Source organism: Quercus robur, chromosome 4 (assembly GCF_932294415.1).
Source record: "Quercus robur chromosome 4, dhQueRobu3.1, whole genome shotgun sequence".
Classification (NCBI taxonomy): Eukaryota; Viridiplantae; Streptophyta; class Magnoliopsida; order Fagales; family Fagaceae; genus Quercus; species Quercus robur.
The window spans coordinates 77445339-77459671 of NC_065537.1; the positions used below are offsets into that span (position 1 = coordinate 77445339).

Consider the following 14333-nt stretch of genomic DNA (forward strand, 5'->3'; position numbering starts at 1 on the left):
CGTCGCTAATTATATTGGCGACGAAAAATGTCATCGCTAACTTTCGTTAAACGAATTTGGTTACAAAAAAGTTTTTTAGTGACGATATTAATGTCGTCGCAAATACAATACTATTAACAACAACAAAGTTGTCACTAATGGTGACAATTGTCGTCATAAATAACTCAAGACCCCAAGACGAAATGTTGTCGCTACTATCTCATTAGTAGTGACAAATTTTTTTGTCATCGCTAGTAGATTATTATTAACGACGACATTTTTATTGTCGCTAATATGTCATTACTAGCGATGATGCTTGCTGTCGTCATAGATAATGATATATTAGTGACCACAAACATGTCATCACTAAAAATTGCATATTAGCGATGATATTGTTTGTCGTCACTAATGATATGATAAATTATTAGCGATGACATTGTCGTCGCTTATAACATTTTACATTTTTTTTTTCTTTAAAATTAACATTTTGAATTTTACATGGGTACCTGTTAGGAAATAACAAACCACAATCCTATACACATCACAAATTTTCAATCACAAATACTCATATAAGCATAACAGCTGCTCAATCAATAACTGCTAATGAGGGAAAATAATACCCAAGTTCAATATCATATACATAATATAAGTTCGAATCTATTCACTCAAATACTAATCAAATGATAACGAATTTCTCATGAAGATATGCAACCAAGCTAAAACTTGTTGCAAAGAAATATATCTCCCCTCGACATCATCTATAACCCAAGACATCATCTATAACCCAAGGCATGCGACATTTTGACCTGAAATAAAGAGCATAAACCAATGTAAAGGTCAACTAAAATAGATGACAAAAATGCTTACTAAATAGTTTTAACATCCAAGTAAAATTTTAACATTTATATTTTTCAAAAATACATAACTAAGAAGATATGAAAGCTTTATGCATTTAACAAAACTTAATCTACATCAAGACTCATTCTCCAAAAGAAATAAGTCCAAATTAACAATCATAACAAAGAACATATCAAAAGATATTTGTAAAGAAATCAAAGTAAAAGAATTTAAAGCAAATGAAAAATCATTAATACATACAAAATATTACTCATCTAAGAACCATATCATGAACTTAAAGCAAAAGAATTTAAATGGAGACACAAACAGATTTTTAATAAAACAAAAAATAAATAGGAAAAAAAAAAAAAAAACTAATTCTTTCTTCTACTCCCCAAACCAAAAAGATAATAGTCTAGCATCATAGGAGAATCTTTCTTTTGGAGAATAACAGAGAGACAATAGACATGTTGAGTCCCAACATCCCAAACAAAAAAAATGAGAGATAATTAATGTTTTTTCCCTACCATGTACAATACACAATTCAATATACAATTTAAGTCCTTTATTGTTCATAGAATGCTACAAAAAAATGTAATAAATTATTACATGAGTTAGATATGTCCGAAAAAGCAAGAAATAATATAAAATTAGATTCTATACCATATTTTTACCTACAAATGGAGAAATTGACAAGAACCTCAAAGTAATTCTCTATTAGTTCTACACACTCATACTAAAATAGATGGAAATATTGTGAGAGAGGAGTGACATGGGAAGTGGTTACATTTAGAACTCAAGAGTGAAAGAATAAAACTAATCCACTTTTTTCGAGTAAGCTGTGTTTTTTAATTGTTCCCCCCCCCCCCCCCCCCCCCCCCTCCCCCCCACAAGATTTAAGAAATTAAACTACTCTCTTCCCCTTGGTACATTTTGGCCACAAAGGAAATTATTGAAATACTCTAATGAAAGTGGTCTGCAGTTTTAATGAACATATACCGATATAGTTAAATGCATGTCTTTTCAACCTATGAGTTCACTTTATTTGTCACTTCAACAGCGTACTGCACTACATCAAATTTAAACATTATTCTATTAGCATATTTAGTAGATTAGTATGACAAAAAGAGCAATGTGGTACTAGCATTCTATTAGCATATTTGTGGTACTAGCATTTTTCTTTAAAGATCTAGCTGGTTATAAATACTGTGAATTCACTATGCTTATCACTTCAACAGCCTACAACACCACCATCAAATTTAAACATTATATATACTATTAGCATATTTAATATATCAATTTTAAAGAACTAGCAGGTGAATACTGTGAACATGATAATTAAATAAAACATGTAGCATTATCAAATAATAGATAGAAAAGACAGGAATATCACTAATCCAAAACGTATGTGATCTTGCTAGTAAAACAACTAAAGCCAAAAAAACCAAGACGCCTTGATATCATAAACAAAATCAAAATAGGGGGGGAAACCAAAAAAAGGATCTTAGAACCAAATATTTTCATTTTTTCTTCACTTGCTTATTAAGCAAAATTGCGCAAAATAGTCATTCAAAAATACACAAAACAATCAACACTCCTAATATCAATGTAAAGCACCTTATACCATGCAAGCCACCCGCTTGCTCACACTCAACAACCCACCACAAAATAGTTATGAAAAACTAATGTAAACCACATTAGAATTTTACAAGTATTTAAATAGAAAGCACTTACTATGCTCAAGCCAAACACACGGCTCTTCAAAAAAAATCAAAACTCACCACCAGCAAAGAATGCTTAGCCTGTAAAAGATGAGTTTAATTTATAAGAAATTTATTAATACACTAATTAAATATATACAACACATGAAATTATAATGTAATATAATGAAAAAGAAGTAGATACCAAATAAAAACTTGCTTCATAGGCTCATAGGTTTCAAATGAGCAAAGCTTGGCTGGTTATTAAGAACACTAAAGTTCAAAGAACTCCTCAAGTCAAGCCCATAGAGACATATAGATATTGCTAAAAATTATGACTTCCATCAAAATCATAACAAAATATAAAAGACAACAAGAAGGGCCAAAGTATCATGGTAATCATGACTTCAAGCATATGGTATATCTAACTCACCAAATGCTGAAAAGGCATCATTATCAACATCCATGTCATCCGTCGACAGATGTAGCGTGTTCACAATCTCATAATCACCAGTCACATGATGTTCAAATTCATCATATCCCCATTTTCCATCAACATAGAACTTGTACTGCATGCAAGTTAATCCACATATAAGGACATTCATGTTTGTTAAGAATCAAAATTTAAACATCTTTACCATCATAAAATTTGTATGCCTCATAATAGGCATTCTTTATTCAAATAGAAGGAATTTCAAAGGCTTGCATTTATTTTGACAAATTCAAGCACTTTATAGTAATAATTAAAACTTTAGAATGTAATTTAACCAAAATCAAAAATAAAAACCACAAAATTAACTCAAAGTGAAACAAAGGTGAGAGGGGTTGTTGTACTTTCAGTTTCACTACATAGCAGGTCAGCCATCTTGTAAAAATAGTTTGGTCCATGAAACATTGTCTGATTGATTTGAAATTTTAAGGGAACATGGCCCTATATGTATACAAGGCACAACAAAAAATTCAGTCCAAAATAATTTTTCTATAATTTATTAAAAATCACGTATTGCAGCTGACTCAAGTCTGTCCATGATAGATTTAGGATCCCAAAAGAAAATTGCTATAGTTTTAATACTAGCCCAAATGCTTTGAGACTTTATTCACATTAAAACCACGTGTTAAAGCATATTTAAAACAAGGAATGAAACCCTTAATCTCATATAAACAATAACCACAACAACAAATTAAGAAACCAAAACTCATAACTCATAAAGACAATTTATCAAACACTTGGTAAGCAAAAGACACATGCTCACATTACTTGCACAAATTTATAGTTAACACCACACTCACACCCACATATGCCAAAGATCAAACTATTTGTGATAACAATTACAAATAGACATACAATTAAAGATAATGTAAAAAAGCAAAAGCGGTGGAAAGGAAAATAAGACCTGTGAAGCATCAGTTCTAGCTCAGTACTTTGTCTTTAAGGAAAATAAGGTGGACTATGTGATTTGAGGCCTATATTGACTGAAAATTTTATACATTTCGAATTTTAGAATGATGTTTAGATGATTATAGAGTGTAGTCTCAAAACTGGGTTAGCTGTACAACGTAAGTAAGTGTTAAGCAAAATGAAAAAGCAAAAAGAAAGCTATATGATTAACTCTATTTGAGTGGCTATGGGGGTTAAATAGTTTTATTGAAGTGGGCCACTACTGAGTAACCCAGAAAAACTGAACAAGAGGAAGAAGAGGAACCAATTCCATACCAACTGAAATTTGAATAACAGCCAGTATTCGCCAAAATCAACCAAAACTACCCGGAATGGCCCAAAATTTTTCCCGAGATGGAACAAGGAGGTATCTCATTTGGGTTTGCTTACCAGTACAGTATTTTTGGGCCATTCAGGCTAGAACAGAACAAAATTCAGGATAATGGTTCAATGAAGATGTTTAAAGACTGCGGAAAGGCATTCTACTAAAGACCCTGAAGTGCTTCATCTTAGCACACACGTGTACCAAAATTGCATCTAATAAATTATAAAATAAAAAATAAAAAATAAAAACCCAGAACTCCATAATCAACATTTCAGTCCATTTTCCTACCCAGCTCCTATGAAGTCAACTCATAATTCTAATTAGAGCACTTCATCCTAAATTAATTTGCAACCTAAATAGCAACATCAGACACTTAAAGTGACTTCATCCTAAAATAAAATTTTTTTTGGCTAAATTTCATCCTAAATTAATTGCAACCTATATATATATATATATAGAGAGAGAGAGAGAGAGAGAGAGAGCATTATCTTGACAACTAAACCAAACAATCATATGTAAAACTATAGAGAAGAAAGACTATACACACAAACACATAATTTGTCACAGAGACGTATGTGTGTTGGACTGTCTCTATCAATACAAGGCAAATATTAGATGCAGAACCAATAGTCATCTAACAGTGTAAATTCATGATGTAAGTGAGAAAATTGCATACCTTTATCACCTTAGCATCCATTCCAGATGCAACCTCACAAAGAATGAAATTAGAATAGCTCGGATATAGATTGAGAAATGGCACTTCCTTAGGAAGATTATATAGCCTATCCCTTTCTTGTACTAACGTATCTTTCACTTTCTGTTAAGAGATTGTTGATTCATATCAGATATGGCATTGAATGGAATTAATACTAATTTATCAAGCCTAAACATAAATTATTAGTATAAATATGGACAATCCCAATAGGACAAGAATTAACCTCAACCTATCAAAAAAAAAAAAAAAGAATTAACCTCAAGATATGTGGGATTCTGCAAACCTGCACAAGCAGAAATTTCAGCAGCAACTGAAACATTATAAGGTTGCTTTGCTCTCCAAAGATACTCAATAATACTCAAAGGAAATGCTCCATATACCACACGAAGTCCAGCTAAACCTGCACCAGTTGTTCGTTTGCAATTTAAGATTCTGAACATTTCACATCAAGAAGAGAAGGCAAAACATTTTCAAAGTAAATATGAAGAATCACAATGGTATAATAAACATTTGTAAAATGTAACCTCCCATATTGAACACAAACCAGTAAATACAGGGAGTTAAATTGATTATCAACTAAAAAAGCATAGGAGTTAATATTTCCAAGACAAAACCTACTTCATAATTATGGTACATTACAAGGTGCCTATTAGTCAATAGATAAATGAGTTTAGGACATCTAGACATCTGGGGCCAAATTAGCAAACGGACATTCTTGTAGATAACACTCACTCACCAAATACGTACACATGCACACCTACTGACACTTAGCTCTCCTTTGTTGACTTTGCTTCACTTCTCTTTTAATTTACATTCACACACACTATCCTTAAATACACTAGCTCACAACTTGACTTCTTTAGACACCTACTGACATAAGACACAACCACTCTTGACTTTTCTTTCTTCACTTCACTTACTTCTCTTCACCTCACACACCTCACCTTACACGTCTCTCACACAACTGAGCACCAATTCTACATATTTATACATGCTTAAAGTCGGTTACCTCACCGACTTGAATTCTCTAGCACATTCTTTTATTTTCTTTGACTAATAGTAAAAATATCTCTTTCTCCAACCTTCTAGACATCTTGTAAAGTTACGGCTGAGATTAACTTTTGCAAGGAAGCTCTAAAGAATTCCGGAGATAAAGAGATTGCGTGAGAAATTTTAGAAATTTCTGGAGAAAGAGAGAGAGAGGCAGTGCTTGATGTTTAACACTATGAACACAAAAAATAAATATCAAGCACATAGAAATTGACCTGGATAGAGATCCTTTTCTCGTTGTAGAAAGCTTCACCAGGGACCAAATTCTTAGTAACAATAGCATCTTCTTTACCCTTAGCAATGAACACGCCTCCATGTCTATAAGGCTCAACCAAAATCCAAATCAAATTTTAATCCAAACCAAAACCATAATCCAAATTAAACTTTTACAGTACACATAATCCAAACCAAACTTTAACCAAAATCCAAAAATAAAAAACCACAAATTTTAACTACAAATATCTACACAAAATAACTACAAAATCAGAAAGAAAGCTAGAGAGACTTACCTAAATTTGGCTAGAGGCTGGGGTTTGGGGTTTGAAATTTTGGAGGAGAGAGGATGAGATTTGAGTAAAGAAGAAGAGCTGGAGAGGAGATGGGTGAAGGGGAAGGCTGGTAAAGGAAGAAGGGAAGCCACCACGTCGTTGTTGACAGCTGCAGTGTGGATGGTGGATGTCGGAGGTGAGATCGGGTGAGGGAGATCTGTGGCAAAGAGAGAGAGAGAGAGAGAGAGAGAGAGAGAGTGAGTGAAAGGAAAATATGGGTGGAGGCAGAAAATAAGACTAAAAAGAAGCGGGAAATCTGAAAAAAAAAATTAAGTGGGAGGCTGAAAATTTTGAAGGGGTGAGTGGGGGCTTTAGGGTCCGTTTGGATACAGCTGAAAACTGAAAACTGAAAATTGAAAACTGAAAAACACTGTAGCAAAATAATTTTTAAATGTGTAAATAGTATCGTGGGACCCATTTTTAATGAAAAAGTTGTTAAAATGTGAAATTTGTGGGTCTGTGAACAGTACACGGGACCCATATATGACTGAAAATATGTTGAAAAGTCAAACTTTTCGGCAAAAAAAAAAAAAAAAAAAAAAAAAAAGAAGGCAGAAACGCAAACGCGTCTGGGAAGCGCAAAACGCGTCTGGGAAGCGCAAAACGCGCTTCCCAAACGCACACTTATTGTGACTAAAATGGGACTTATTTTGAACTTTTTTTTTTATTTTTATTTTTTTTTTATTTTTATTTTTTATGAAAGAAACATGTATACTAAATGATTATAACTTGATAAGTTTGTCTTTTATTAATAATTAATGATATACTTTTGCTTTATTAAAAAAAATACTAATTACTAAAATGTTCCTCAAAACAAGAATTTAATGAATTAGAATAATAATATCTTAAATTAAGATTAGATAGTGTATTTTTATTAAAATAAATAGAAAGAGAAAATGATAAGTTAATGAATATTCATAATTAACAGATAAAAATTTAAAAACTAGTGAATTTTTTAGGGAAGAATTAATGGATAAACTCATTCCTAAAATATAGGAAAATTTGATAAATTTTAAATTACATAAAAATTCCAAAGAATTTGCACAAGACTAACATAGATTTGAAATTCGGAACATCCTGAAATGGTACACCGAAATTGGCTAGTATTGAAATATTTCTTTCTACTGGACAAACCGAAACGGTATTCATAACATTGGAGAGAACATATCCATACAGGTAAAAAACACATGTCCATCACACGTCATCCTTCGATTTGAAATCTAACTGTCGGTTTTGAAAAGTGCAATGAAAGGTTAATTCTAGTAAATTATGGTCACAATCAAACGGTTCGATTTAGAGAAAGGAGCGGTCAAAATTTAGTTAAAATTGGTCAAACCCGGTCAAACTTAATAGATGGCCCCGAGACCACTGAACTTGGTGAAATTCATATTCGAATCTTAATCATTGGGATTGAAGAGTATGGTGACTTATTGGTGATGGTGAAATTTGAGAACAATTGGATGGTCAGATTGCGAGAACATAGCTATACAGGTACACAACACATATCCACCACGCGACATCCTTAGATTTGAAATCTAACCACTGGATTCGTAGAGTGCAATGAAAGGTTAATTCTAGTAAATTATGGACACAATCAAACGATTGGATTTAGAGAAATGTGCGGTCAAAGTTTAGTTAAAGTTAGTCAAACTTAATAGATGGTCCCGAGACCATTAGACTTGGTGAAATTCATATTCGAATCTTGATCATTGGGATTGAAGAGTATGGTGACATATTGGTGTTGGTGAAATTTTAGAACAATTGGATGGTCAGATTGAGAGAATATAGCCATATAGGTACACAACATATGTCCATCTCGTGCCATCCTTAGATTTGAAATCTAACCGTTGGATTCGAAGAGTGGAATGAAAGGTTAATTCTAGTAAATTATGGTTACAATCAAACGGTTGGATTTAGAGAAAGGCGTGGTCAAAGTTTAGTTAAAGTTTGTCAAACCCGGTCAAACTTAATAGATGGTCCCGAGACCATTAGACTTGGTGAAATTCATATTCGAATCTTGATCATTGGAATTGAAGAGTATGGTGACATATTGGTGTTGGTGAAATTTTAGAACAATTGGATGGTCAGATTGAGAGAATATAGTCATATAGGTACACAACATATGTCCATCTCGTGCCAACCTTAGATTTGAAATCTAACCGTTGGATTCGAAGAGTGGAATGAAATGTTAATTCTAGTAAATTATGGTTACAATCAAACGGTTGGATTTAGAGAAAGGCACGGTCAAAGTTTAGTTAAAGTTGGTCAAACCTGGTCAAACTTAATAGATAGTCTCGAGACCACTGAACTTGGTGAAATTCATATTTGAATCTTGATCATTGGGATTGAAGAGTATGGTGACATATTGGTGTTGGTGAAAATTGAGAAAAATTTGATAGTCAGATTGAGAGAACATACCCATACAGGTACACAACACATGTCCATCACGCGTCATCCTTAAATTTGAAATCTAACTGTTGGATTCGAAGAGTGCAATAAAAGGTTAATTCTAGTAAATTATGGTCACAATCAAACAGTTGGATTTAGAGAAAAGCGCGGTTAAAGTTTGGTTAAAGTTGGTCAAACCTGGTCAAACTTAATAGATGGTCCCGAGACCACTGGACTTGGTGAAATTCATATTCGAATCTTGATCATTGGGATTGAAGAGTATGGTGACATATTGGTGTTAGTGAAATTTGAGAACAATTGGATGGTCAGATTGAGAGAACACAACCATACAGGTACACAACATATGTCCATCACACGCCATCCTTAGATTTGAAATCTAACCGTTGGATTTGAAGAGTAGAATGAAAGGTTAATTCTAGTAAATTATGGTCACAATCAAACGGTTGGATTTAGAGAAAAGCGCGATCAAAGTTTAGTTAAAGTTGGTCAAACCCGGTCAAACTTAATAAATGGTCCCGAGACCACTGTACTTGGTGAAATTCATATTCAAATCTTGATCATTGGGATTGAAGAGTATGGTGACATATTGTTGTTAGTGAAATTTGAAAACCATTGGATGGTCAAATTGAGTGACCACAGCTATACAGGTACACAACTTATGTCCATCACGCGCCATCCTTAGATTTGAAATCTAACTGTTGGATTCGAAGAGTGGAATAAAAGGTTAATTCTAGTAAATTATGGTTACAATCAAACGGTTGGATTTAGAGAAAGGCGTGGTCAAAGTTTAGTTAAAGTTTGTCAAACCCGGTCAAACTTAATAGTTGGTCCCGAGACCACTAGACTTAGTGAAATTCATATTCGAATCTTGATCATTGGGATTGAAGAGTATGGTGACGTATTGGTGTTGGTGAAATTTGAGAACAATTGGATGGTCAGATTGAGAGAACATAGCCATATAGGTACACAACATATGTCCATCTCGTGCCATCCTTAGATTTGAAATCTAACTGTTGGATTCGAAGAGTGGAATAAAAGGTTAATTCTAGTAAATTATGGTCACAATCAAACGGTTGGATTTTCAGAAAGGCGCGGTCAAAGTTTAGTTAAAGTTGGTCAAATCCGGTCAAACTTAATAGATGGGTCCAAGACCACTGGACTTGGTGAAATTTATATTTGAATATTGATCATTGGGATTGAAGAGTATGGTGACATATTGGTGTTGATGAAATTTGAGAACAATTGGATAGTCAGATTGAGAGAACATAGACATACAGGTACACAACACATATCCATCATGTGCCATCCTTAGATTTGAAATCTAACTGTTGGATTCGAAGAGTGCAATGAAAGGTTAATTCTAGTAAATTATGGTCACAATCAAACGGTCGGATTTAGAGAAAGGCGCGGTCAAAGTTTAGTTAAAGTTGGTCAAACCTGGTCAAACTTAATAGATGGTCCAGAGACCACTGGACTTGGTGAAATTCATATTCGAATCTTGATCATTGGGATTGAAGAGTATGGTGACATATTGGTGTTGGTGAAATTTGAGAACAATTGGATGGTCAGATTGAGAGAACATAGCCATACAGGTACACAACACATGTCCATCACGTGCCATTCTTAGATTTGAAATCTAACTGTTGGATTCGAAGAGTGCAATGAAAGGTTAATTCTAGTAAATTATGGTCACAATCAAACGGTCGGATTTAGAGAAAGGCGCGGTCAAAGTTTAGTTAAAGTTGGTCAAACCTGGTCAAACTTAATAGATGGTCCCGAGACCACTGGACTTGGTGAAATTCATATTCGAATCTTGATCATTGGGATTGAAGAATATGGTGACATATTGGTGTTGGTGAAATTTGAGAACAATTGGATGGTCAGATTGAGAGAACATAGCCATACAGGTACACAACACATGTCCATCACGCGCTATCCTTAGATTTGAAATCTAACCGTTGGATTCGAAGAGTGCAATGAAAGGTTAATTCTAGTAAATTATGTTCACAATCAAATGGTTGGATTTAGAGAAATCTGCGGTGAAAGCTTGGTTAAAGTTGGTCAAAACCGGTTAAACTTAATAGATAGTCCTGTGACCACTAGACTTGGTGAAATTTATATTCAAATCTTGATCATTAGGATTGAAGGGTATGGTGACATATTGGTGTTGGTGAAATTTGAGACCAATTGAATTGTCAGATTGAGAGAAAATAGCCATACAAATACACAACACATATCTATCTCACGCCATAGTTAGATTTGAAATCTAACCGTTGGACTTGAATAGTGTAATGAAAGTTTAATTCTAGTAAATTATGGTCACAATCAAACTATTTGATTTATAGAAAGGCATAGTTAAAGTTTAGTTAAAGTTGGTCAAACCCGATTAAACTTAATAGATGGTCTCGAAACCACTAGACTTTGTGAAATTTGGTTTAGTGGGAAGGTTTTCAGTGGGTTATTGGGTATTGGAGTAGTTGTTAGCAAATGTTAATAAGGAAATAATTTTGAAAGATGGTGAACATCTTATTAACATTGACTTAAATAAAATTGAATAGGCAAAATGATGAAAAATTTATTATTTTGGCTCATATATAATGTATTTTCACTTCTGATTTTAATTAATTTGAATATGTATGTTATAAATATATTTTAATTTTATTTATTTACTTACTTTTGGTAAATATCATTATATAATTGATGATTGAATTGGTTATTAGTTGAATATATTATGAATTTATAATGAGTATACCTTTCATATATTTATAATTAATTTATTAGTTTGGTAAATATTGACTAATACCTTTCTTATGACACATGATACAGAAAAATCAAAAATTGATTCACGATACGATTCACATTTTGATAACTATGAGAATTAGTCAGTATTTTGAGTGGAATCAGAACTTTCTCAATTTTTATTATTTTATTGATTTCAAGTTTCAAATGGGTAACATTATGATTTGAGAGTATTTTGAAGCAAGCCCTCCGTTGTCTCATATTTTCTTCTTTTTCTTTTTTTTTTTTTAACAGATTTGAAAGTTTTAAATTACTTTGGAGGCTTCAAGTTTATTTTGGTCATTATATAAGTTTAGGGGTATTTTGGTCATTTTGACGAGGTTAATGGTATTTTAATCATTTCAAACATTTTAAAGGAATTTATGTCATTTTAAATATTTTAAGAGGCATTTGGAGGATTTGATAAAAAAAAAGAAAAAAAAATCATATTATATCAAAATTGTTTTGGCCACGTGTTAGTGACGACAATCTTTGTCTTCATTAAAAGATCCCTTATAGCGACGACCTAATTCGTTGCTAATATAAAATCTGCTTCCCTCCAATAATTCCCACCACTTTTTGAGAGTGAAAATTTTACCCTCCATTATATTTAGGTAGATATATTTGCGACGACATGTTGTGTCATCGCTAATAACCTTCTAATAGTGACCACCAATGTGTCATCACTGATAAATAAAGCATATATATAATATATTTACTATATATTTTTGGCCACATATCTGTGACGAAACATAAGGTCGTCACTAAATATGATTATTAGCAATGATAGATGTCGTCGTTAAAATAGACCTTATTTTAGCGACGTAAATGTCGTCGCAACAAAATTTATTGTTGTTGCTAAAAGTTTCCCTCCCTTTTCCAAAAGTAAATAAAATTCCCTCCATGGCGTTAGCGACGATTTATTAGCGACTACCCTAGTGTCGTTGCTACAATAAACTTATTAGCGATGACCATATATTTTCGTCGCTAATGTATGCGTGATAGTGACGACTTTTTGGTCGTCGCTAAAACATTGGTCACAAAAGACCAAATTTCTTGTAGTGATGGTTCTATTAGGCAATTGCATATTACATAATACTAATACCATGTTGGCTACTCTAGAAGCTATTTGGATTTTGGAATCTCAAAGTAGGGCTCACATTGCATGTGCATTCTTGCCTTGCATTTCTCTTCATGTCTATAGAAGTGGGGTCTATTTCAAGTAATGTATTTTCAACAGCACAAAAAAGAAAAGAAAAACCAAAACAAAAACTATAAATGGCTATCAATTATATAAAATAGGCTGTTGTTTGTATATGAAATCATTTAGCATCTCACATTAAACTACACAATTATTGAATAGCAATGAATGGAAAAATGAAAAATCCATTTAGACAAGAGCAAATCAAGGGCTATCCAGATAGTCCTATAGTACATTGGATCAAACTTTTTTGTCCATGGCTTTTGCAAATGCATGCATGTATAATTTAGTAAAGTAATTTATTATTTTTAAGTTAAAATTTTTAGTTACACCCTATAAGTTCAATCTCATTTTCATTTCACCTCCTTAAATTTAAAATTTTAGGTTTTCATCCCTAACATTATAGTGTTTTGATTCTTTTGAATTTCATCCTTATTCTCTATGTCAATTGATAAGGTGGTCATTAAAGGCCACATAAACTCAAAATGACGAAAATTTACAAAATTATGTTGTTTTTAAGCCCTATTTAAGCCACAATAACAATTATTTATTTATTTATTAATCCATATAATTTAGTTTTTAGTTTTTTTTGTCCTTTTTACTTATTTCATTCATGGCTACTATTTTGGAGATTATGCGGTTTTTAAAGAGCATGAATGCAAGTAGGGAAAAATATTCAAAAGAATCAAAACTTTACACAAGGGAACAAAATCAAAATAACTCAAAATTTAATGGATGTAACTTGCAATCTAGTTTTGTTTTTAGTATCAAGAAAGCAATGAAGGATTATCACAAGAAATAATGACAACAAATTACAGCATTGCAGCCGGATAGAGAAATTTACAATATCACTAAACTTAGTAAAAATTACCAAAAAGGAAAATTTATCTTATTTCATTGTCTTATTGCTCACCAAACAATTCCACCAGAGATACTTTTTTTTTGGTCATTATTTCATTAAATGATAATATAAAATGGACTTGTTAACTAATTTTCTGAGTTCTGACTAAGACAAGTTAAGACACATTTAATATTTTAATGTACTATTTTTTTAATAAATTGAAGGAAAAATACACAAAAATATTTGTGGTTTCTCTCTAAAACACAAAATCTATCCATGTTTTAAGTGTAACTTAATCCTCATGTGCATTACTCACATGATAATACATGTTTATATTTAGAGTTGTATTTTCATATAAAAAAAATGCCACAGGAACTTTGTTTTAATTTAAAAATCGTTGGAAGTTTATGCATTATCTAATTAACAAACAATATTATGTGGGATTAAGTGTTACACTCAAACTTTCAAAGGATTTTGGATTTTAAAGTAAGAATCCTACAAGATTTTGTCTG

General features: G+C 32.4%; 1 protein-coding gene across 2 annotated transcripts; it reads right to left on the bottom strand.

The window, feature by feature from the left end:
- Window positions 1-549: 549 nt before the first annotated feature.
- On the bottom strand, window positions 550-6817 carry LOC126723809 (histidinol-phosphate aminotransferase, chloroplastic-like). 2 transcript variants are annotated; one of them, XM_050427607.1, is made up of 7 exons: window positions 6554-6810; window positions 6260-6362; window positions 5252-5426; window positions 4956-5096; window positions 2950-3085; window positions 2551-2618; window positions 550-785 (listed from the first exon to the last, which is right to left on the bottom strand). In XM_050427607.1, exons 2-6 carry the CDS (start codon window positions 6358-6360, stop codon window positions 2614-2616), a joined length of 558 nt encoding a protein of 185 aa, XP_050283564.1. In that variant the 5' UTR covers window positions 6361-6362; window positions 6554-6810; the 3' UTR covers window positions 550-785; window positions 2551-2613. The 2 variants fall into 2 exon arrangements, with proteins under 2 accessions (XP_050283564.1, XP_050283565.1); XM_050427608.1 differs by lacking the exon at window positions 2950-3085 and having other exon boundaries at window positions 6554-6817.
- Between the last annotated feature and the right edge of the window lie 7516 nt (window positions 6818-14333).